At 34.6% G+C, this 24319-nt stretch overlaps 2 protein-coding genes across 2 annotated transcripts in view; one reads left to right on the forward strand and one right to left on the reverse strand.

Annotated features, from left to right (window-relative positions):
- The first annotated feature begins 5255 nt into the window (after window positions 1-5255).
- LOC121409312 lies at window positions 5256-17055 on the forward strand. Its single transcript, XM_041601237.1, has 10 exons — window positions 5256-5551; window positions 5984-6151; window positions 6940-7143; window positions 7973-8006; window positions 8805-8949; window positions 9395-9508; window positions 10835-10900; window positions 11713-11856; window positions 12191-12301; window positions 12625-17055. Exons 1-10 carry the CDS (start codon window positions 5533-5535, stop codon window positions 12841-12843), a joined length of 1224 nt encoding a protein of 407 aa, XP_041457171.1. The 5' UTR covers window positions 5256-5532; the 3' UTR covers window positions 12844-17055.
- A 59-nt stretch (window positions 17056-17114) lies between these two features.
- Window positions 17115-24319, reverse strand: part of LOC121409313 (signal peptide peptidase-like 3) — a 75958-nt gene continuing 68753 nt past the window's right edge. The window contains exons 10-11 of the mRNA XM_041601238.1: window positions 19500-19609; window positions 17115-19111 (exon numbers count right to left, since the gene is read on the reverse strand). Of these exons, the coding sequence (XP_041457172.1) occupies window positions 19043-19111; window positions 19500-19609 (179 nt within the window). The 3' untranslated portion in view covers window positions 17115-19042. The remainder of the gene's footprint in view (window positions 19112-19499; window positions 19610-24319) is intronic.

Genomic DNA, 24319 nt, shown 5'->3' on the forward strand with positions numbered 1-24319 from the left:
TCAGCCCATCTAAAGAATATTTATGACCACGTGCATAATTGTAACTGATTTCACAATATATTGCTAAACTTTAAAGTTCAATATCTGTGCTATTTATTATCAGATTTTGATGAAATTTCAGCATTTGCTCTGTGAATTTCACTCTACATGTATTTATTTGGGCGTATATAGCCTAGCTATAGGGCTTACATAGAATGTTTTTAAACAAATCTTTGAATAGATGTTGCAATCATGGTATTCGGTGAGTTCGCCAGGTTCTTCACAATTAAATTCATTTAAAAAAATGTTCAATCTGAAAAAGAAAATCATATATTTCCTTTAAATTTTGATGAGATTTTTTTTGCATACTTATAAGGAACATTATCAACTAACAATTTTGTAGAATAAAAAGAAATTCATGTTGATTTGCTTTTTTTTGGACGCGCAGACATGGGGACCCCTTCAAATAATTTCTTTGAAAATCGGATTGTGCACATCGGATGCACATGCAGTTTGAGACTTTGGGGCTACTACAGGACAGTGGCGTAGCTACGGGGGGGCCTGGGGGGGCACGTGCCCCCCCTGAGATTTGGCGTGCCCCCCCAGGTGCCCCCCCAGAAAAAATTGGCAGAGCAAAAAAAAAGAAAGAAAAAGGGAGAAAGAAGAAAAGGAAAAGAAGAAGACAGAAGAAAAAAAGAAGAAGAGGAAAATAAGAGGAGGAAGACTTGCAATTAAAAAACAAATCTTTCATGTTACCATATAAAATTTTTGCTTACGCTTCGCGCCAGAATTGCCTGTTCGATGAGATTCATATCTTGTTCAATAGGCTGATATGAACAAGTTTTGAAGTCAATATACAAAACATATTTTAGCTCGGACATCGAGTTTTCATTACTTTTTTCATTTACAAATTCAAGTGGTCTGTTAAATGTCCGTTTTATGGTCTACATATCAGGATTTTAAGCTCACCCTGCGTGGTTATATTGTTTAATTTGCCAAGTTCATATTGTCTACGTGTATTCCATAATGTTCCATTAAACAAATGTATTCAGAATGCCCAGATTGATTTTAGATCTAAATCTAAAACATGATGCGCGATAGCCTGCATGTTCTTTATTTAAAATGTACTTAAATGATCCAGTTTCACATCTACTCATTATTAACGATCGCATTATTAATGATAATTTTCGGTCTAAAATCTCAATTTTCTTCCTCTCGCGCTTCGCGCTCGCATCAATTGTTTAGTTACATACCTATGCCATTTATTAATACAAAAATTAGAATGACCAATTTCTAGGTCGGAATGTCAAAAAAATTTGCTCGCGCTTCGCGCTCGCATTATTGAAATATAATGGCGTTCGCAGTAACCATCTAGTTACATACGAATCTTGTTCAGGATCACACATAACATTGCCCAGAAAATAAAATTTTTCAGGAAAAAATACATGAAAGAAAAAAAAAATCGCTCGCGCTTCGCGCTCGCACTTTTCATAAGGCTTATGAGATTATTTCATGTTTATGTTGTTTAATAAGAATAAAAGTAAGAAGTGACTGATCGGGGAAAATATAGGAATATAAATTCGGGCCCCGCCCCCTATTGGCGCAAGTCGGATCCGCCCTTGTGACACATACACACCGGAAAAATGGCCGGTGCCCCCCCCTGAAAAAGCAAGGACCCCCCAGTGCCCCCCGGGAAAAAAGTCCTAGCTACGCCACTGCTACAGGATCGATCTCACCGGAAGAATTTGCATGGCAGGAGCGGGGGGGGGGGGGGGGGGGAGGGATGGTGGGGGTGGTGGGGTTCTATGAAAAAAATATTCACCATGCGCGTTGTTATTAGTTGCGCGTACATGCGTGGTGCGTTCAAGTTGCGCATTTAACGCGAGGCGCACAAATTAACAAATCGATCCGAATAATGAAAAAAAAAATGCAAACCGTAGCTGTCTGAATCACAGAGCATCTTGCTTCTGATATTTTTTAAGGAAAACTGTCATTTGGGGCTTGTATCTTTACGGTATCGGATTTGGGTAGCTAGAACTTGTAGAAGACGAAACTGACATTTTTTTCGAGCTGAATACTAATTTCTACAGTTACAATGTCGCTAAGGTAAGAAGAGTTTAATAAAAGATTTAGGCTAACATTAAGTTACCGTACCGTACCGTATGGGCACTAGTATTCAACCCGGCAGAATTCAAAGATTTTGACATATTTCCAAAAATATTTAGAAATATGGAAACTATCTTAATTTCATACCTTTGTTATTTCCAGGGTAATCTGTTGTCGGTATTTTCTTTATCAATCTGTCGACTGTATGCGCGTAGGATCGAATTATGCGCCGATGGCCTTTTGCACTGAATTGCACTAGTATTCAACCTAGTCCTAGTGAGGATAGATAGCAAATCTCAAAAGGGTTTATATTGCTAAATTAGATTTAGATCTATGTAAGTATCTGGCTTTGATTAATTCCCTGTTTGGTCTCATCTCAAATGGCCTAGTCCATAGTCGGATGGGACAAGGGCAGATTGAGAGACAGGACCATCTTTCATCGCTAGGTTGAATACTAGTGCAGACGGGTTGAATACTAGTGCAAAAAACCGTCGCCGTATAATTCGATCGCCCGCGCACACAGTCGACTGGTTGAAGAAAAAAATAACGGAAAAAGAATTATCAGCATTTGCTCTTCGAAATAAGACGGGTCTGAAATTCAGGTAAATTCTATATTTCTATATATTTGAGGAAACTCTCCAAACGGGTTGAATACTAGTGCCCTTACGGTACCCGTTTATAGACGCTGACACTGATGATGAATCAAATGTCAAATAATGATAATGACAGCAAATAATGATGGTGATGAAGAAAATACTGGTGGTGGTGATGACGATGATGCAGTTGATGATCAGGATGATTTTGGTGGCGGTGATGATGATGTTATATTGATGATGATGATGTTGAAGATGATGAAGATGATGATGATGATGATAATGGTGGTGGTGGTGGTGGTGATGATGATGATGATGATGATGATGAAGATGCTGGTGATCATGATGAAGAAGATGATGATGATGAAGATGCTGGTGGTTGTATTGCCCTGGGGACCTCGACACGTCTTTAGACAGTGTCACTGTGTTCGGGCTGCCGCAGTAAGTGGTGGTAATGATGAAGATGCTGGTGGTGGTGATGATGAAGATAGCGATGATTATGGTGATGGTGAAGGTGATAGAAGATTTTTTTAGTAAGGGCTCTTGATGAGAAATTAAACACCTTTTATCCTCCTGGAAAATATCGTATCAGCTTGCACTGGTGCGCCATGGCGGCACTTGCTTCCAAAAAGTTCCACCATCAATAAAAAAAAAAGAGGAAAAAATCAAGAAAATTTGGGCCAAAAAGTTGAAGAATTATTATAAAAGCATCATAGATGGCATTAGTAAGAACACACGCACGGGCTACCTTTGGAACAGTTTTGAGGACCCCACTGGAAATAAGCTTTCGAGCTTTCGTGGGTCATCCTGTGCAAGCCTGTATATATGTTATGGTGACTTGCCAAATAAAATCAATCAATCAATCAAAAATTTCTGACTATTTCAAAGAAAGCAAGAATGTGTGATCAAATCAATGCCCAAGCAAAATGATGTAGGCCTATTATGCAATGTGATGTGAATCCTCGCTATTATATTTGATGAGCCGTCACCATCTCAAACCCATGAGTGGTCAACATAAATCATTAATACCGGCAATTAAGCATTATACTGGTCGCGTTATGCATATCAGCATATTATTTGATGACGATCCATATCACTATTTGACAATATCTTCTCAAGTAAGTCAAACTACCACAAAATAATAATTGATATTTTAACATGTCTTTTTGAACTTTTCTCATGCAAGTACGACCCTTGTGTTTTTAGCTCATTATGACATTATTCTTGCAAAAGGAAAATGGTTAACAATTATGTACAGTATTTGTACCTTGAATACAGTATAGCAAACAAAAATTGACTTATTTTGTCACAATATTGCAGATTTGACAAGTCTTGGACTGTGAATAGGATGTGGATTGTGAATTTCTTATTTAAGTCTCGTGTGGTTACTAGTTTTATCACCATCAGAAAGTTGCAGTTCTCATATCATCGATTCATTTTGTAACTTTGACACCTAGGGTATTAGGGTCGTGACCAAAACGGCCCCCCGAACGAAGATTTGTTTCTCTCTTCATCATGTGTGTTTTTTTTTTGGGGGGGAGGGCAGAAGTTAAGCTTTGTTTTATAGGGCACCCCCCCCCCCGATAACGAAATGTTGCCCTTCATTACATAAAGATCGGTATCAATTTTTTGATTATCTTAAAACACACGATTTAAAATATATAAATCAATGGGCAGACCTAGACATCTTTTACAAATGGGGTTGTTTTTTATTATAAAACTGTCCGCTCAGCAGCTTGAAGAGCTAAATGCAGGGGGGGGGGGGGGTTCATGGAGGAAGGGTGTGGCTGCGTTTCTCACTAAACAAAAGAATCACGAGCATAGATATTTTTTGTATACTGCATCGAATGTAATTCTCTTGAACAGAATGAACTGACTTAACTGGCAATTATAACACGAATGTTAGTAAGCTTTCGATTGTCCAATAGCTATTACCCTGCCATATTACTTTTCTTCCTCCTCCTCTCCCCTCCTTACTGCGACTCCAACGTGCAGGTGGCGGAGGATAGGGCGTTGGTCCCATATTGATCCGCCAATGTATACTTGGTGATATATTTTGGTGGCACTTGGGTCATACCCTGCTTGTTTGACCGGCCGGTGAGGATTTCGTGACAAATCTTAGGGAGTCTTCCTCAGTCGAGCTGGATAGCCCCCCCCCCTCCCCCAAAATAAAATAAAATAAAGATAAATAAATAGGGTCTAAACACGGTGTATGTGTTAAATTTCTTTCTTTTCTTTCCCTTTCTTTTCTTTTCTTTTCTTCCCTTTTTTCTTTTAAATCGTGAGCGCACAAAAACTTCAATCCTTTTCATATGAAAATCTAATTTGGTCATAGATTTTGATATATCATTTTAAAAACTATTCAATAATTCATCATATTCCTATCCCTTTTCCCCTTTTTTCTCGGTCGTGGAACTTTAAAGGATCCAGTTCCTCAAGCTCCCATCTATACACAAGTGTTTGTAACATTTGGCAAATTATGGTTGGAACATGACTGTGTGTAACATTCAATAATATTATAATTTCAATTTTTCATTTTTCTACATATTTTTTGTTATGTTTTTGTTTTTGCAGTTGGCGATTACGTCATTTACTCATCCGGTTGGACGCATGGAAACTATTGATAGCAACACCGCTCATTGTATTCCTCATACTCGATACATTACCTGTTGCCATAGCATCAACTCCCGAACCAACATCCGAACCCGTTGCCGAGGCGACTAGTGAGCCCGAGAATGAGCCGACAGCCGAAGCCGAAGGGCCGACGGCGGAACCCGAAGATGAACCACAGTCTTATTCTGAAGCAGGCGGTACGCCAAGCGGCGCAGAGATAGTTATTCCGCCATTTATTCTAATGCTTGTCATTATGACTGGTAAGAAAGAAAACATTCTTGATAGGCCTATTCTGTAATTCGAAATCGTAATTTTGCGATGTCACATTGAACTAAACTGGACGACCTTTTAATGCTAAATGGCCTATTGATTCAGATACTGATAGCAACTTCTATGGGGGAGGGGGTAATTTCCGCGAGCGAATTGATCGTGGATTAGATAATACATGTATAACGTCCTTATTCTATAGAGTTGTTAGTTATCAAATTTTTTTTCAAAAGTGAAAAGACAATGATAAGCAAGATCAAGAATGATATATATACATATTTTCATTCCCCATTCGTCTTTAAACTATCTTCTTCATCTCTTCCTCTGTTTCGCAACTGGAAATGCGGATCTTGTCGTGGTGATGGCGAAGGTGGAAGTGGTGGCTAGGGGGTAACCTTATAGTTATTTTATTCTGATTTCGACAGGTCTGGGTGTACTCATGATAAAGGCACAATTAAGACGAGACCGTTATGCAGAAAGAAAACTAACTGAAGATTACTTTACGCAGCCCAGTCTCCGGGATCTATCCGCAAGATTCGGGGGTGCTGAGATGGCGGGAGTTCAAGAGATGAGAGAAGCAGCTAAATATGCTTGTAAGAAAAATATTGTCATGATTCTACGATATTTAGATAATTGTAATAGCAAGAATAGTTAAAATGTTTAAGCAGCGTCAGGAAGGAGGGAGGGGTTGAGGAAGAGGGGGGGGGGGGGGGTCAGACGTGATGTATGCATGCCATATTGGAAAGGAATCAACAGAAGTGATACCAAAACGAGAGTGATAGAGTAAGGGAAAGGGATTACACACGATAATGAGAAGAATGGAAGGGAAAGACGGTAGAGGGTTAAACTTTATTTTCATATAGTTTATTCGTTTTGTTTCTAACTTTACATCTACTTCAGATAAAGGTTAGATGGATAGAAATTAAAATGAAGGGATATAAAATTTGGATGACAGAGAGCATGCAGAGAGTGTGGGAAAGAGAGTGAGTGAGGGGATCTATTGGGGGAGGGAGGGGGTATACAGCCACAGATTCTACCCTCTTCTTCTTCTTCGAGTTGACTTGTTTGTGATATCTTTACATCTACTTTAGATAAACGAAAGACAGAGATTGATATGGGGAAAAATAGATAGGGAAAAGGGAGATAAAAAGGGGATTGTGAAAGAAGGGATGAGGGAGGATGTGCGTGTGGGTGTGTGTGTGTTAGAGAAAGAAGGAGAAAAAAAACTTGCACACTCATAAAAATTGAATATTTGGTATACTATTATCTTCATTGGACTTGGTCTTCATGGTCTTTGTGATTAGCCGTGAAATCGATTTAACATTCCTTTATCTAAAAATAGCAATAAAAACAAGAGAAAATCGTTGTATTTTATTTTCAGTTTTGAGTATGTCTGACATCGATACGATCCATAGTATGGAGTTGTTTTTCAACCGCCCTCTACCGCTGTGTCGTATAGCCTTACCTGCTCTCCTCTCTCTAGCATTCTGCCCACTTGTTCTTTACATCTATTCTCCTGTTGCTCGTTTCTTCTGGCCTCCGGGGGACTTTCCCGAGGGCGTACCCGACATCAATGACGCCATCGGTAAGACTACCGCCATCATCATAAGGAAAATATCTTTATTTACCTCTCTGAATCATAAACGATATAAATTATTCTTATTCAATTAATTAAATGCACTTCCATATCCTAATATTTTAATGTATGCAATTCTCATGACACTTAATAATGGATGTAGTTTCAAAATAATAATATATACCAAACTTTTTTGGGAATATAATAATGCGTTCCTGTTGGCATTTTAGTTACACAAGAATCTGAATTGGGAGAAATACAAGGAATATAGGCCATTTCATCACGAATCTAATGTTTAATGTTTTTTTTTTTTTTTTTTTTTTTTTTTTTTTGGGGGGGGGGCATTGTTCATACTTACCAAACAAGCCTTTAAGCTATTTTATTATTCCATATTAAATATGCAGGTATCCATCATTAAAAGATGCTCTTGGCGTAATAAATAAAAGAAGAAGAAATTGAAAACCTACTAAAGGGGGAGGGGGAATAATAATTACTTAAAAACTCATGTGAATAAACAGGTTTTCAGAGAACATATGAAAGTGGTGAGACAAGAAATATTGCGGATGTCTTTTGGAAGTTTAATTCATAACAATGGCCCAGCATGTTAGAATGATCACCCCCCCCCATGAATTATGAGATTGTGGTACAGCAAATGTAATATCATTACATACATGTTTTTGTTAACTTAGCCTTGAATGGATGAAAAAAAAAATGAGTACAAGAAAAACCATTTCTAAGAGATGATACAAATTGTAAGAAGTATAGCGATTAGAAAGCCAAAATAAAGAATAGATGAATGAATATGCTCTTTCTGTTTATTTCCCCATTTCATATATAGCTTGCTTTCTCATGCCTGCCGGTTTGGTTTATGCGTAAGTACAAGGCTTCAGTAATGATGATAATAATAATAGTGATAAAGTAAGTTTATAATTTTGCTTTTATACAGGGTAACTCTAAAATGCTTTGTTAACATGATTCCAAAAGCAACAATGGAATCATGAAACTCATAAATGTGATAGTAAATCGGAGTTATTAAATATCACTGGCAAAAAATAAACGCAATGTTCTGATGCTATATAGGAAAACAAAAATAAGTACATAAAAAGAAAATACAATGTAATATTGTAACTCAGTGTATTATAAGTGAAATGTATACATATCACTGAGTGACATTAAGTTTAAACGATTATGCGATGATGAATGCAATACTTTATGTTAATGCGGATATGAAATAAATTTGTAAAGACATTTTAATTAACGCCCTCTGATTGGATTCACGTATGATAAAAACTATTTTTATGATTTTGTAAAAGTTTTTCACAAAAATTAAGATCCCAAGTCAACTACACCTGCCGCTCCCATAAATGATTACGACAAGAATCTACCAACTCTTAATCGTTTCATACACTAACATATAACATGCTGATGGGGAGGGGCGGGTAATGGATACCCACAATTTCCAAGACTAACGGAAAAAAAATAGAAATGGAAGAAAAGTTTGAGTATAAACGGTATTTTTTTCCTTTTCTAACGCAAAATTAGATTTTCATTTTGAAAAGGTCGGCTTTTTTTTCTCGCTCACGACTTTTTAAGACATTTTTCCCTTTTCGCCATATTATTGCGTCACTCATATTATTGTTGGTACCTTACGCCCCTGATTGTTTTGGCAGAACATCTTTTGGTTTTTCTTACCAATCTGCGATGGAGAAACAACGTTCACTCGTTAGCATCGTCTCGGGAGAAGTCTCCAAACTCGACCAGATTCTCGTTATGACGTCACATCTGACGTATATCACACTGAAGGAGAAGGCACTGGTATGTAATGAACATTTATTGATTTGAATGATTAATGTTTAAGTTTTTTAAACTTGTTTATTTGTCAAATCAGGGATTGAACTTTTGAATCAGATACATTTTTCGCCCCTCAAATACAAAAATGTTTGTGTATACTGTACTCTATTACTAGCAAATTTCCAAAAGGCTCTAAAAATCAACCTCTTTCGTACAGTTTAGTTTTAAAATAACATAATTGCATTCTATTATTTTGTTTGTAAGCACTTTAGGTCTACTAGAAAAATGTGCAGTATGAGTATAATAACAATGATAACAATTAAAATAAAACTATTGCTAATGTAAATGAATAGAAATAATAAAATTGAAAATTTAACAAATCAGTCAAGGTCTAAACATTGTTAGTTTAGTTGCATAGAGTGTTACCTTGATATTGACATCATCATTTTTTTTTATTTTTTAAATATAGATCTATCGGTATGTGAAAGATGAAGCAGTCACAATAATTCGTCAGATTCAAGGCGTTTGTAAAGGAAGCACAGAAGATTACGAGGGCGCCCTCTGCAGTGGACAAATCTGGAGGGTGAGGGTGGTTGAAAATATTAAAGGGATGGTCAGGGCTGAAAATATTTATAGCTTAATAAATAGAGTAGAATTCACTGAGTAAAATGCCGAACATTTCATCAAAATCGGATACAAAATAACAAAGTTATTGAATTTTAAAATTTAGCAATATTTTGTGAAAACATGTCATGAATATTCATGAGGTGGGCTGATGATGTCACATCCCCACTTGTTCTTTTGTAATTTATTATATGAAATTAGGTTTATTCAATTTTTTTCCTCCAAGAACTAGAAAATTGGATTGACAACTGATTTAGTGCATTAGATCAGTGGCGTACCGTGGGTCGTATATCATACGCATCTCACTAATCAAATAATGCGAGCGCGAAGCGCGAGCTGAAATTTTTTGAAATTTAGACCTGAAGAGGGGCATTCTAATGCTTGTTTGTAGGAATTATTGCTTTGTGAAATTAAGCGAATCTTTAACAGTGTAAAACTTCCACTTTGTTAATGAGAGAAATGACGTCACACCTTTCACTATGTTGCAACATTCCTGTTCAATGAAGACTAGTCCTCTTTGTCAAATCTGCCAAAAATGAAGTCTTCTGAGTTTTCAGGTACATACAATGTTTAAAATCCGATTTCATTGACATTTTCAGCGTTGGCTTCTGTTTGTTTGATTTTGTTTGGGATAGTCCGCCTTTATACTTTGTATTCTATTACTTAATTCAGACTTTCTTTTTTTTTATTATCATCATTCTCGCTGCATTGTGTGAAATGAGTCAAACTAAACAAGTCAATCAAATCATCAAAATCCGAAGATCCAATCTTCTCAATCAAGCACCTTCCCCGACCTTTATTTCAGCTGCTTAGATAAAGGCTATGAAAAGTAAATGTTTGGAAAAGGGTATTTTGTCGAATAAGACAAAAAAATCCTGAAAATCATACTATAATTCCATGATTATTAATGCAAATATAGTTGCCAAGTTACGTCACTTGGCAATCCTTTCGCAGAGATATCAGTTTGGCCCAAGACTTATGTCTACTTAGTTTATTCAATTATATAAAATGAGTTGGAATAGAACCCATATTCCAAATTAGTTAGCACGTGTGTGAATATGTTTTTCGTTTATTTAGATTGACTCGTAATAATAAAATCAACTTGGAAATGTTTGAACAGTTAATTTTTCTTGAAGAAAAAAAAAAGAATTTCATTTCTCTAATAAAGTAAAATGAGGATTGAAAACAAAATCATCAAGGTTTTACGTCAAAAGCCTCATGTGGCTTGGATTTGGTCGAACAAGATCACCATTGGCCTATCATCATGATATTTCTCATTTTATAGATCGTTCCTATCTTAAGGAATTCTGGAGCAAGACAAAAGAAGTGGCATTTGGACAGACATATTCTGGTGAGTAAATATGCTGGTGGGTGTTTCATAAAGCTTGTTCGTAAGTTAAGAGCGACTTTAAAAAAGACTGGTGATCCTTTCTTGTGGTAAATGTTATATTCATTGGCGATGGTTAAGCGCGTAAGAAAGATTCACCAGTGACTCGTTTTTAAAGTCGATCTTAACTTACGAACAGGTTTATGAAACACCCACTTGGCCTATTTTGTTTAATATAGGCCTACTGAGCATTCTCGCACTGCTTTTAATCTGTACTCTGGGGCTTTAGTCTTTATTTTTCTCAATCTCTGCTCTATCTTCTCACTTTCCATATTCTTTCTTTCACTTCTCTTTCTGACTTAAAAAAAAAATCTTCTGTACTTGACATCTTTCTTATTCCTGCTCTTCTCACCGAAAAAACATCTCCTTTTATTCAGGTTACCTTGCCTGTATGCCTTAAAGCCTCTTTAGACTGTCACTACAAGTCATTTCATTGTCGTATAGTCGACACAATGTTTTTCATTTTTACTTTCATAATTAGTTGTTGTTTCACCCATTAACTTCTTTTCTGATAATGTTTATTTTTGTATTTCTATTGCTTTCATCGGCCTATCATTCATAATTTCATCCATGAATTTATTCATTATTTATCTGTTTAATTAATGATTTGATTAATTTTTTTTTTTTTTGGGGGGGTTTATCACCAAAGGGATTCGTCATTGTCATGCATTAAGCCTATATCGTATTCTAAAAAAAATCCTATGAATACTTTATTTTATCTTTTTTTTTATACTGTTTAACTGTTCTCGTGTCTCATTTTATTGTTGTTTCTTTAGGATAGTTTAATGGATCACGTGGTTGGATTAAACTCGGATTCATCAGAGAGATATGAAGTAATGATGACCCGGATTCATCCATTGAAATGGCTCTTCCTTGAAGCTCTTGGATTCTTTGCTTTCTTCGGTGTTCTTCTTCTTGATGTAATATCAAAACTTTGCTTATTAAATCCTCTTATTTCGCTCACTTTGCAATTTGTTTTATATATAACTTGCTTTTCCAATAATGCAAGAAATTGATAATCTATCATTGTTGTAAGTCTTGGGAGGTTCTTTTTTTGTCGGTCAATTCTGCCTACATTTCCATTCTCTTTTTTTTTAAAATCCTCATCATCCAGACTTTTTATTCTCAAATTTTCGAACTTTTAAATTATGACAGAAATATGGGATCAGTACTTTGTCTTCTTGATGTGTTGTTTTTATCCGATTCCTTTTAATAATGACATTTCTGATTATTATGATTTCTTATTCCATTCAGGCTGAATCGTATCGCATGGAGCTTGCTATGTGTATAATGACTGTATTTAGTATTACTATCCTCTGTTACGTGGTCGCTGATCTCGACTCACCCTTCAATGGATTCTTCAGGGTAAGCAACAACTTTCTTAAAAATGAAAATCTTATTTTGTGAGAGATTTTGGATATCCAGAAAATATTTCTCATCTTTCTATTTCCTCTCTCATTTCCCCTCTTCCTTCTCTTTCACCTCCGCACCTTTTATCGGTATTTTCGTTCTTTCTTTTTTTTTAGGGGGCTTTGCCCAATGGGCCTGCCCCATGCACTCGTCTGTTCACCAGTGTTTCTCATGACCCGTCTCATGATAACTGATCAGGAAACAAAATCTTTCTGAAAATGACAACTCTAACAACGTGGAGTTGATTCTTACGTTGTTCAATCTTTTTATTATCACAGGTGAATCTTTCAGCTCTACCCGACATCGTCGACAAAGCAAGCTTTTTCTACGAGCGCGCCATCGAAGGCAAGCACGTTGACGGTCCCGCTGATCCCGGACCATTGACAACTGAGAATTCTATTGAATCGGCAGGAGATCTAGGGATGGTCAAGAAAACAAGCTCACATAGTATTAATGAAGTAGTCCTCGAATCTTACGATCATGACCATGCTGTTTGAACGATTCTTCTTTGACAACTTCACTAGATTAGTTAGACGTGACATAAAGTGGATTTTTAGTCTCGCATTTTAAGATTATGAAAGTTTATTCTATTATTGACTTACACTTAGTCGAATCCTTATGTAATTATTTTTACAATTAACAAACATGAGCAATATCTATTTTTATCTGATTTTTTCTTGTTTTGGTCGGGAGTTTTAAAGCATATGAAATGGATATGTTATTCAATTATTGTGCCATATATCCCTGAAAAATAATGATAATAAAAATAATAATAATGATATTAATAATACTAATTGCAGTATTTATAATGATAATAATTATTATCATAGCAATAATAATAATTCACTTAGCCAGGTAGCCAGTTATGAAAATGCTCTATCAGAAGGCCCGGTTTTCTCCATCATGGAAAGAAAATAAGAAAATATATGCAATAAAAAGTTGAATAAGGCTCAATTATTCCACTTAGTTTCCTTCCATGTTTCACTATCTGACGGAATGAAGTAGGTATAGTGGAATGATTGAGTCTTCTTTGAAATTTCTTCAATTTGAGCGTTTCTTAAATGTATATATTTGTATATCGTGTAAATACATTTAGTGTTTTTCTGTATTTAATTGCTTTGCTTTGATTTATTTGTTTTTAATCATACATGTACATATATTGTATTCAAATTTCTATTTGGCAGGTTATACAGCTTAGTTTTTCAGTAGACTTTTTCGCATTATTTTTTTTAATAGGGCCTATTGGTGTATATAGACGATTTTATTTTTTCTCGATGGAATGTTTAATGTTGACAAGATGAACTTGAATGAAATACGAATAAACTGAACTAAATAATTTTTTATAAATCAGGGATGTAACCCACGACCTTCAGCTCATGATGCAATACCCAATCAGGATCACTGTTGTTAGTGCAATTTGTAAAAGAGACGAGCCATTTATCAAATATAACTGTGTTGCATTTGTGTGAAGGAGCTCTGGCCTTCGCTTGTGATTTAAAAAACAAAAACGAACAACACTCTGAATGTTGAGGATTGCATACATTTTTTTATTTTTAAAATTTATTAACCTTGATTGCTTTAAAGATGTTTCAGATAAAAGCAATACATAACACTCGAACATAATAACGATTTTCATTCATTTAAATTTTCTTCAGCCTTAATTAAACAAACTTTACGCTTTAGTTTTCCTGCTGTTTTAATTTCAGGACCACATAAATTTAACTTCATTTTTGAAAATCTCTTAAAAAGCTCCCTCTTGACTGTAATTACTATTATTTGATATTTCTATTTTTTCATCAGATGTGTCTTATTTTGTGTTACTCTAATAATTTGAATGTGCGTGTACAATAATGTTTCATTTTTTTAAAACTTACTATTACTATGCCTCTTTTTTTTTGCTTTTTAAAGCAAGTTTTTTTCAGTGGTATTATTTATCAAGGGAACGTTTTCTTTATTTTTAAATACTCTGTTCTACAATTGAATGAATTCCTAAATTATGTTCATTGTATATATATATATATTAGGTCTACATATAAAGCCCGGCTCACGCTATGTGATTTGTTGCGATCCGATTTTCAAAGAAATCATAATAACATTTGACATGAACAATCCAACCAATGAAGTATTAGCTATCCGAGGTCAGAATAGTTGCAGGACTACTGAAATCAAAATTCAATGTAGTTCGAGCCTCAATGTAAGAATAAAAGCAAATTCAGTTCCAAATCATGATGACGTCATCATCGGCTGCAACTTGAAGCCGATTTTGACTTTACTCCGACAACAGGGCTTGCCGCATCGCAAGATTATGATTTAATTATCCTTTATCCTTATGCCAAACTTCAGATAAAGTAATTTTTATTTTTGGAACTTTCATATTTAATGCAAAATGTGATTTAGAAAATAAATTAAGTCGTATCGGACTGCACAGTGTGAGACGGGCTTAATATACATATGTTTGTGAACTTTACACATACTAAAATTCACATTGACGATTGTGCAGTGAGGAATAAAACTAAAATAATCTCAAAATTTGAAGGGGAACAAAACCTTGAGCCTCGTTGGATGAGTTATTTGTAACATCCGTCATGGAAATCCGACTTTGACTTGCATACTATCAGGTACCAATAATGCCAAAAGCATTTCCATTTATTTAAATTTAGGATAAAAAGCAGTTAAGTAAATTCATTACTCAAGGGCATTCATTCGAAAAATAAATTAGTCGTTCATTCAAACACACGTGTACATGAAAAACTACGTTTTAAAAATAAATTTATCTACATTTATCTACCCCATGCCTCCCATTTCTCCCTCTCCCTTTTTTTTATCCATCTCTTCTATTATACTATCTACCTTCCACTTCTCTTACTTTACCGTCCCCCACTCCACATGTCTCTCATCTTCCATTTCTACCTTCTTTAATATTCATATCATCTTTCTCTGTCTAAATCTTGTTTTCTTTAATGGGTGAAACAAAGACTGAACTAAACAAGCAAGATGGCCATTTCGTAATTTTGTGACACATTTTCAAGATCAGCATTTTATTTTCACTGGGTGTATGTAAGTTTGGGCATATAAACTGCACACAACCACATTTTGTCAACAATGATCATAAAAGAAAAAAAATATTTATACCCATTCGATTACATGATCTCCATCCACAAATACTGCTGAGTTTGGATTTATTTATATACCATCATTTTTTCTTTAAATATTTTATACAGTACAAAAACTACAAGATAAAGACTACTTGAGATTCACACTAGTGCAACATTTAGTGCTTAACTATTCACCACCAACATGATTAGAATATTACCATATTGAATCAAATCAGATTGATAGAGAAGCCTGAAAGTCATTTTCATTCAAATCAACATGATTGTTCATGATTCTCCAAAATATTAAAGAGTTGTGATTAATTCCAGATAAATCTCAAGCTGGCAAACTCTATCGTAGAGCAGCCATTGATAGATAGTCACAATCATATTGAATCAATTAAAACTGTTCATGTATGTTCAACATGTCACAGAGTTTTGTATGATTGATAAACATCTCTGTTACATTTCTTCAAGGCTTGGTAGGTTTTACCTTGATCTAAATCTGAAAAGAAATGAAACCCATAAGCATTAAGAGAAAACATTAGAAGAGAATGATGAGCAATGTTCGGATTATCTTGCATGAAATATTACATGATTTTCTCTTACTGTACCCTGTCTTACAAGCAGTTATGATTTATCTAATCCAAACTTGGAATACATAGGTTCTTTGAAAGTGTTCTCTAAATGTAACATCCTGTACTGTGTCATTGTTTTGATCAATAACCATTCTCTTCTTTGTTTACATACAGACGGTGCATATACAGGAAGAATTATGACATCAATGGCTTTCTATATAGTTAAAATTGGTTGGCTAAATCACAACTCTTTTTTTGAGCGGAGTCTTGATGCAACTGAACTTTGAATTAGAAGTTTACAGAGAACATAATCTAACAAATCAAAGTAAAATAATGCATTTTGAGGAAATAAGTCTAATGAATTAATAGTGAATATATGATAAAAGCAGAGGAAATACACATTTTGGTAGTGTTTAGAAAAAGAGAAGCCCCCTACTATCCATTCAATAGTTAGATACAATGTTCTCAAATCTGAACAAGATCTGTAAAACTATGAGAAACAGCCATAAACCAATTGGAGAAAAGAAAAGTAAAAATGTAAATGCTCCAAGTCTTGCTCTGTTCTTAAAACATTCATATTCTAAACATTTTAATTTAATAATACAAATAAATAGATGGCAATAACATGTCTGTCCAATGAAACAAATGACAATAACACATCATTCATTTGTCCAAAATGAGGGAAGGTGAGAGAGGAGAAAGAGAGAATAAGGAGGGGGGGGGGGGAGAAGCAGAATCAGACGATCCTGGGGGAGGAGCAGTGAGCCTTCGCACCCCCCCCCCCCACAGATGTTTCTTTCTTCATTTTTTAATTGTCATATTATTTAATGGGAAAACATAGCCATTGAGCAGTGATATTTTATTTTCTTGTCAAGTTTTGTGGAAAAGTGCGCCCCCTCTGGTCAATCTTCTGTCAGTCATGGTTACTGGATTGGAATCACACTAGTGACAAAACCATGAGCATGATTTATGTTGAGTTATCAAAGAGGCTATCATGGATAAAGTGATAACTTCTTGATTTAGTAAATGATAAATAAAACAAAGAAAAAGAAAAAAAAATACATTGCACAGCTGATTAAGATTGTTGATAGTTGTAAAACCGATCAACACTGTTTTACTTCTTTTCAAAAGCCTAACCAATGAATCAGTTGATTTCAAACCATCGTTACAATTTTATAATGCTTCTTTCAATTGGAAGCAGATATAGAATCTAAGGTTAAACCGATCATTGTTTTTTTTCCATAGCATAAAGGTACCTACATGTAAGAAGAAAGTACTCATGTTCAGATTTTTATGACAGTAATGATTGATTCTTTGGAATTAATCAATGATGCGAAGATAGTGGGTTAAGAGACTTTGTAATCTTTTCTAAGCTAATTCTACTACCTTTGGACATTCACCAGTTAATTACATAACCACAATTGACAAACACACATAAGCACAATCATGAGTTGGTAATTGGAATTTGAAAGGAACAATAGTATAGGAAGAAAATATGTAAAGCTTGATTTTGATTGCCGATACACTAATGCATTCCATCTATCAATCAAACCTATTCTAACCAATAGATTTTATGCTATGATGTCATGATAAGGGTGAGAAAGTCAATATTACTTTTGTCTCACTACCTTTGTCAATCAAACTGTAGCTTGATCATTTGGTAATAATTCAACTTTTTATTTTTATCGAAAAAAAGAAAGAGAAATTGAAATTTCTCGTAATCAGAGAATGAAAAGTAAATTAAGGATGACAGAATTTGAAAACAGTTCGATCAAACTTTTACAAAATCATTTTACATAAAGTGACATCCATGATCGAGAGCTTGAATTCATAAATAAGATTAAAATGATGTTAATTCAAATAATACTTAGTCTTTTCTAAGAGCACTCATTAACATGTTATGGTCCAATTATCGGCTTGATTTCAGCACACACATATGAGCATAATGCTCTTATTAACACTTATTTTAGTACACTTACATAAATTGATACTTTCCAGGATTTGAACCTCATTTATGAATTCAGGATACTGTTACTGAAGCTGAGGCTACCAGATTGTCATACAGTAACTTTTATATGCCACAATGATTATACATCATACGGTGCTCACATAAGAAACACCAACATAATTTCATACATATATTTCAAAAGCTCTTTGTATTTATAATCTGGTATGATTAGTATTCTCGCTAACTGCCCATAAACCTCTCTACCAATGTAACATAGTTTGACCGTTGAATACACAGGCACCCAATTAAAGTTTTTACCAATACCATGAGCTAATCAAAGCTTAGCATACACCAATCAAAATCATTCTACGTTATCTTGCATATACACTGATAGATGATGACATCACTGGTGGCGGCTAGTCATGATTCTCCTTCCCATGATCCTCTTCCCAACAATGATCCATCACTCTTTCATAAAATCTTTTCAAACGCATTCTATTAAATTCATATTATTTCAGTTAAGCAAACCATGGTCGTACCCGTCACAGCATCTACATCAAACATTAAAAACAATGTTTCTCACTGTCCGCAAACATTCAATTGTAATGTTTTTCTCACTTGAAGCATTCAAACCGACCACTATCATTTTCCCTGCCCTTTTTCAATATTTCTCGGCCAGAAGACTCTAAAACTACATCCAACCAATTGCAACAGATCCAGACATTCCCTGAAGTGTGGCTACTGAGTCAAGTTTTTGAGACAAAAGCAAGAAGCGAAGCGATGGTTCTTGTAAACGTGAAACTAAAGAATATTTAGATATGGCATCATCGTCCGATCTCTGATCATACTAATATACAGAGATACATTCTTGATCAAGGACTAGCGATGACCAGCAACATTGACAAGTGCATCTATCTTCACGCTCTGTTCATATCAACATTTCACTTTACTCCAGCAAACATTTCTTCTGAATCCAAGATGGAATCTCCCATCAATCGTATTCACTTTCCATGCGCGTAGTTTCTTTCATTTCCGATCTGAGTTCATTTCACACAACGTGCAGTTTGTTGCTCTCCTGTCATACCTCCATGTACTTGTTCTGTGTGCTCTTGATAAATGGCTCATGCCACATGCGACGAAGATCACCCTGAGAGGGAGACAAACAGAAATGACATTATTTCAAAGCAGTCTCAACATAATAACTGAACAACATATTCAGAGATGGTCAGAAAGAAAGTCTGAACTGAACAACATATTCAGAGATGGTCAGAAAGAAAGTCTGAACGACTTGGATTGGGCTCACCAAGACAAGGATTGCTAATCCTAGGATGATCAATTAGATCAATGTTACGGAGTTAACACTGTGGATTTATGATATATTTAGTACCAAGTGTAAAAGGTACGTTCAGTTCTATAGAAGAGACATTACCACAGGAGAATGTGCTTTGAGAGAGATGTTGAAGAAATATGATAACATACCAACCCCCTAAGGATCTGTCCCCTCGAACATTACGACGATGAAGATTATGACGTACCTTAAGATAAGCCATTATAAGCAATGGGAGTAGCGTGAATGGAACAAGATATAACAATGCTGGCTGGGCGTTCTTGTAGACCTCCGATGATATCGTTGCTGTTAATAATCCTATGTCAAGAAATGAGACAAAATATTCATGACATACTCAGTAACTGCATCATCTATCATGTAACTTTTGATACTGTTCTTTAAAGGTAAATGCCAGTTGTGGTAACAATATCAAAATGAGTTCATAGAGAATCCAATGACATGAGTGAATCAGACATAAGTCCTCATATTACCTCCTTTGAAAACCATGTTAAAGACAAATTTAATTCTTCGTCACAAGAGTTGAATTATGATTTTGACACTGATAACGAATTTCAAAGTCCATATTCTGAATACATCACCCATAACCAATTTAATAATGTTGTTAAGGATTATGATAACTCATCTTTTTCTCTTATACACCTTAATATTAGGAGCATTAACAAACACTTTGATGAATTACGGTTACTTTTAAATAATCCCACCATGCAAACATTCTCAGTAGTAGGTTTAACCGAAACATGGCTTTCTCATGATACAAGCCTTCCATTAGCTCTCGATGGATATGATCTTTTAGTTAACAACAGACAAAATAGGGTGGGTGGGGGCGTTGCGTTATATATTTCACAATCATATGATTATGTAGTTCGAGACGAGCTTAACAGCATGACTGATACAATTGAATCTCTTTTTATTGAAATTACTATCCCCAACAGCAAAAACATTATCATAGGTGTTATATACAGGCCTCCGAGTTCGAACATCAAATCATTTCTAGATCATCTCTCTGACTTGGTTAAAAATCCAATTTTTGATAGTAAAAATTGCTTTATAATGGGCGATTTTAATATTGATTTATTAAAACAAAATAATGTTACACAAGATTTTTTGGAAATATTTCTATCCGCTTCTTACTTACCTTTAATATCTAAACCAACACGCATAGTCAATGAATCCGCTTCTCTTATTGATAATATTTTCTGTAATATTCTTCCCCCACCCGATTCCTTCATATTACTCTCTGATATCACAGATCACTTCCCTGTTTCGACTAATTTCTCTTTAAAAGACAGATTCAATAACAATAGCCGTCCACTAAAACGAAGAATAACACACGAAAATATAGCTCGTCTGGGTGCTAGTTTTGACGATGCTGATTTGTCTTGTGTTTTTTATAGTAATGACGTTAACTTGTCCTTTGAAAATTTTATGAATATTTTTAATCTACACTTTGACACTTATATTCCGAAACTTAGAGATAAGCCATCTAACTACAAAAAATCACCGAAGCTTCCATGGATTTCTAAATCGCTCTTGCGTTCGATAAATAGAAAAAATAACTTATATTATAAATACAAAATGAAACGGTCTGAGCAATCCAAACTTAAATATACTTATTATAAAAATACACTGACAAAGATTATACGTTTAGAAAAGAAAAGATATTTTACTACTCAGTTACAACTTTACAAGCGTGATATGCAAAATACATGGAAAATTTTAAAACAAGCAATGAATATATCAAATAATAAATCCAATATTACAAAAATTAGATCTGGCGATGTCATTTTTGAAGATTCTCGCCAAATTTGCAATATGCTGAATAATCACTTTTCTTCAATTGGGGAAAATCTTGCAAGTAATATTCCTCCCGCAGCAAAACACTTTTCTGAATTTTTAGGACCACCAAATTCTAGTTCAATGTTTCTCGCTCCAACTTATAAAAATCAGGAGATAATTAATATTGTTTCTGATTTCAGTTCTAAAAAAAGTACAGGACATGATGACATCAATAATTTTCTTCTTAAGGGGGTAATATCGTCAATTGCGGATCCCCTAACTCATATATTCAATTTGTCACTTCTTAACGGCATTGTTCCCGAGAGCATGAAAATAGCAAAAGTCATTCCTTTGTTTAAAAAGGGTGACAAATTAGATGTAAATAATTACCGCCCAATTTCTTTGTTATCTACATTGTCGAAAATACTAGAAAAGATTATTTATAAAAGAACTATTAATTTTCTCAAATCAAATAATATACTTTCAAATTCCCAATTTGGATTTAGGGAAAAGCATAGCACTACACATGCATTATTGAGTTTCATTGAAAAAGCGGCACATTCAATCGATAAATCTTCTCATTTAATTGGTTTGTTCCTGGACTTCTCCAAGGCCTTTGACACCATTAATCATGATATTTTACTAAACAAATTACATCATTATGGAGTGCGTGGGAAGGCCTTGGAGTGGTTCAGGAGCTACCTCTTGAATAGGAAGCAGTATGTCTTTTTAAACGGATGCAATTCTCAAATGAAAAAAAATAATTGTGGAGTTCCACAGGGTAGTCTTTTAGGCCCGATTTTGTTTATAGTTTATATTAATGATTTTTGTAGATCATCAGATGTTCTTTCTTTCATTCTCTTTGCGGACGACTCTAACTTATTTTTTTCACATGAAAATCCTCTTCACCTTGCTAATACAATCAACTCTGAACTAAAAAATGTCACCCAATGGATAAGAGCAAATAAATTGTCAATAAATTTACAAAAAACAAAATATATGTTGTTTAGCAACTCTATTAATACACTTCCTGTTGATATTATTTTGGATGGAACTCCCTTGGAAAATGTATCCCATATCAAGTTTCTTGGAATAACAGTCGATAATAAGCTCTCATGGAAATTCCACATAGATAACATATGTAAAACTATTTCACGCAACATTGGTATAATTAACAAGCTTAAATTTTGTTTGCCATTATCGTCCCTGCTTACATTATATTCATCCCTTATATTACCTTATTTAAATTATGGAATTTTAGCGTGGGGCAACACACATCAAACACTCTTAGACAAATTACTCCTATTACAAAAGAAGTCTCTTCGTGTCATATGTCACAAAGCATATTTGTCTCATACTGACCCATTATTTTTGGAACATAAAATACTGAAAATTAAAGACTTGTATTTGTTCAATCTCGGTCAGTTTATGTACAATTATAACAATAACAACGTCCCAAATGTATTTCATTCAATGTTTCCAAAAAATCAATCCATTCATAACTATCCAACAAGGCGATTGGGTGAATTCCATTTACCACTTCTAAGAACTTTGCTGGCTCAGAACACATTTATATATGAGGGACCGAAGTTATGGAACTCACTTCATAATGATATAAGAACTGCAAAATCTTTGAACTCTTTTAAGACTAAATTCAAATTATCTCTATTAAAATCTTATAATGTATCCTCAAATTAAATCTTATTCATCATCTCTGTCAAGAGGTTAGTCATCATTTTTACTAAGACTATAATTAAAACATAAATCATCCCTTTTTTTAATTGAAAAAAAATCTGACACAAGTCCTTCCCAATTGTGCTCGGTTTTTAACCTCATATATTATTTGTGTCTATCCTCTCATCTTTTTTCTCTTTCCTGTCCGCTTATCCGCTTTCCTACCGCTTATTTATTTACGGCATCAATCACATTTTTCGCGCATTTTATTCTTTCCAGGTCATTTTATATATTTTTTTCTCCTTTTATACACATTGAATCCAGTTTGCTTGAGTCCACGATGGCATGTGTTCTACCTACGTTTAGCAGCACCCATCCATCTTCTCAGGGCATTCTCCCCTTTCTCTTTTCTTTTTTTTTTTTTTTTTTTTTGGGGGGGGGGTGGGAAGGGTGGATATATTTTTGGATATATTTCAGGACGGTTTGTTTTATCCTATACAAACTATATTTTTTTATATCTTCGTATTTTATATTTTGTAAGTATTATTTCTCTCTCATTTATTATTATTTTTTTTTCTCATTTGATTACATATGTCTGCATTTGTACTCTGTTAATGGTTTTGTTATCTATTTTTGAGGGGCCCACATTGTACAAGCATTGCTTTTTAGTGGGTCCCTCCATTTCCATCTTAATTTAATTTCTATTGAAAAATAGTTAAAACCTCCAATGTGTTGCCCAAATCGTGTAAGTTTTTTCCACAACATATGTATTATTATTTTTGTTTCTTTGCATTGGATACAAATACTTATTTTTATATATATGGTATACAATTTGTTTTTGTTTGATGGAAGTGAAATAAATAAAATTGAATTGAATTGAATTGACCACCAAAGTGTCTGTTTGTATAAATAAAAAATATGTGCCAAAGGATTCTGGAAGAAATAAGCACAGGATTCGGGTAGAGCGTCGGGCTGACATTCAAAGCAATAATAATGCACTGTCCCACGTGCGCTTATCTGTGTTGGTGATCTTCAGTGTGAACATTTTTCAGCATAGATTTCAAGATTTCTCAAAGTTCAGTTTATGTAACTGTACCAGATTTAGATCCTCGATGATAAACTGACAATTAAGCCTGGTTTTACAGACTTTCTCATGAAATCAGTGTTTACTGCAACTACTGGCATTTCTCTTTAATTGATAAAGGTAAAGGGTGTACTGGTAAAGACTTATGATGCCAATTCCATCAAGCATGCATGTCCCATCCCCTGTATGTGAGACCTTCCTGCTTTCTATGTCGTCTAATTCTTATGAAAAGTTGTCATGCTCTCAAATGTTTGTAGCTTAACGAGTTCATAAAGTGAAGGAAGATTGGTTGATCATTTAATTTGCCCATGAGGATTCACATCATCTTTAATTGAACATATTAAATGTATATGTAATCTAGGATATGCCATGAATTTTTAAAGTTACTTTAGAAAAGGAAAGAGAGTTTTTGTCAAGGAAACTATTACGGCAGGAGATTTACTAAGTGCTACAGGTCCTTTAGTTCATGCCCC

The sequence above is a fragment of the Lytechinus variegatus genome, chromosome 2, assembly GCF_018143015.1.
Source record: "Lytechinus variegatus isolate NC3 chromosome 2, Lvar_3.0, whole genome shotgun sequence".
NCBI lineage: Eukaryota > Metazoa > Echinodermata > Echinoidea > Temnopleuroida > Toxopneustidae > Lytechinus > Lytechinus variegatus.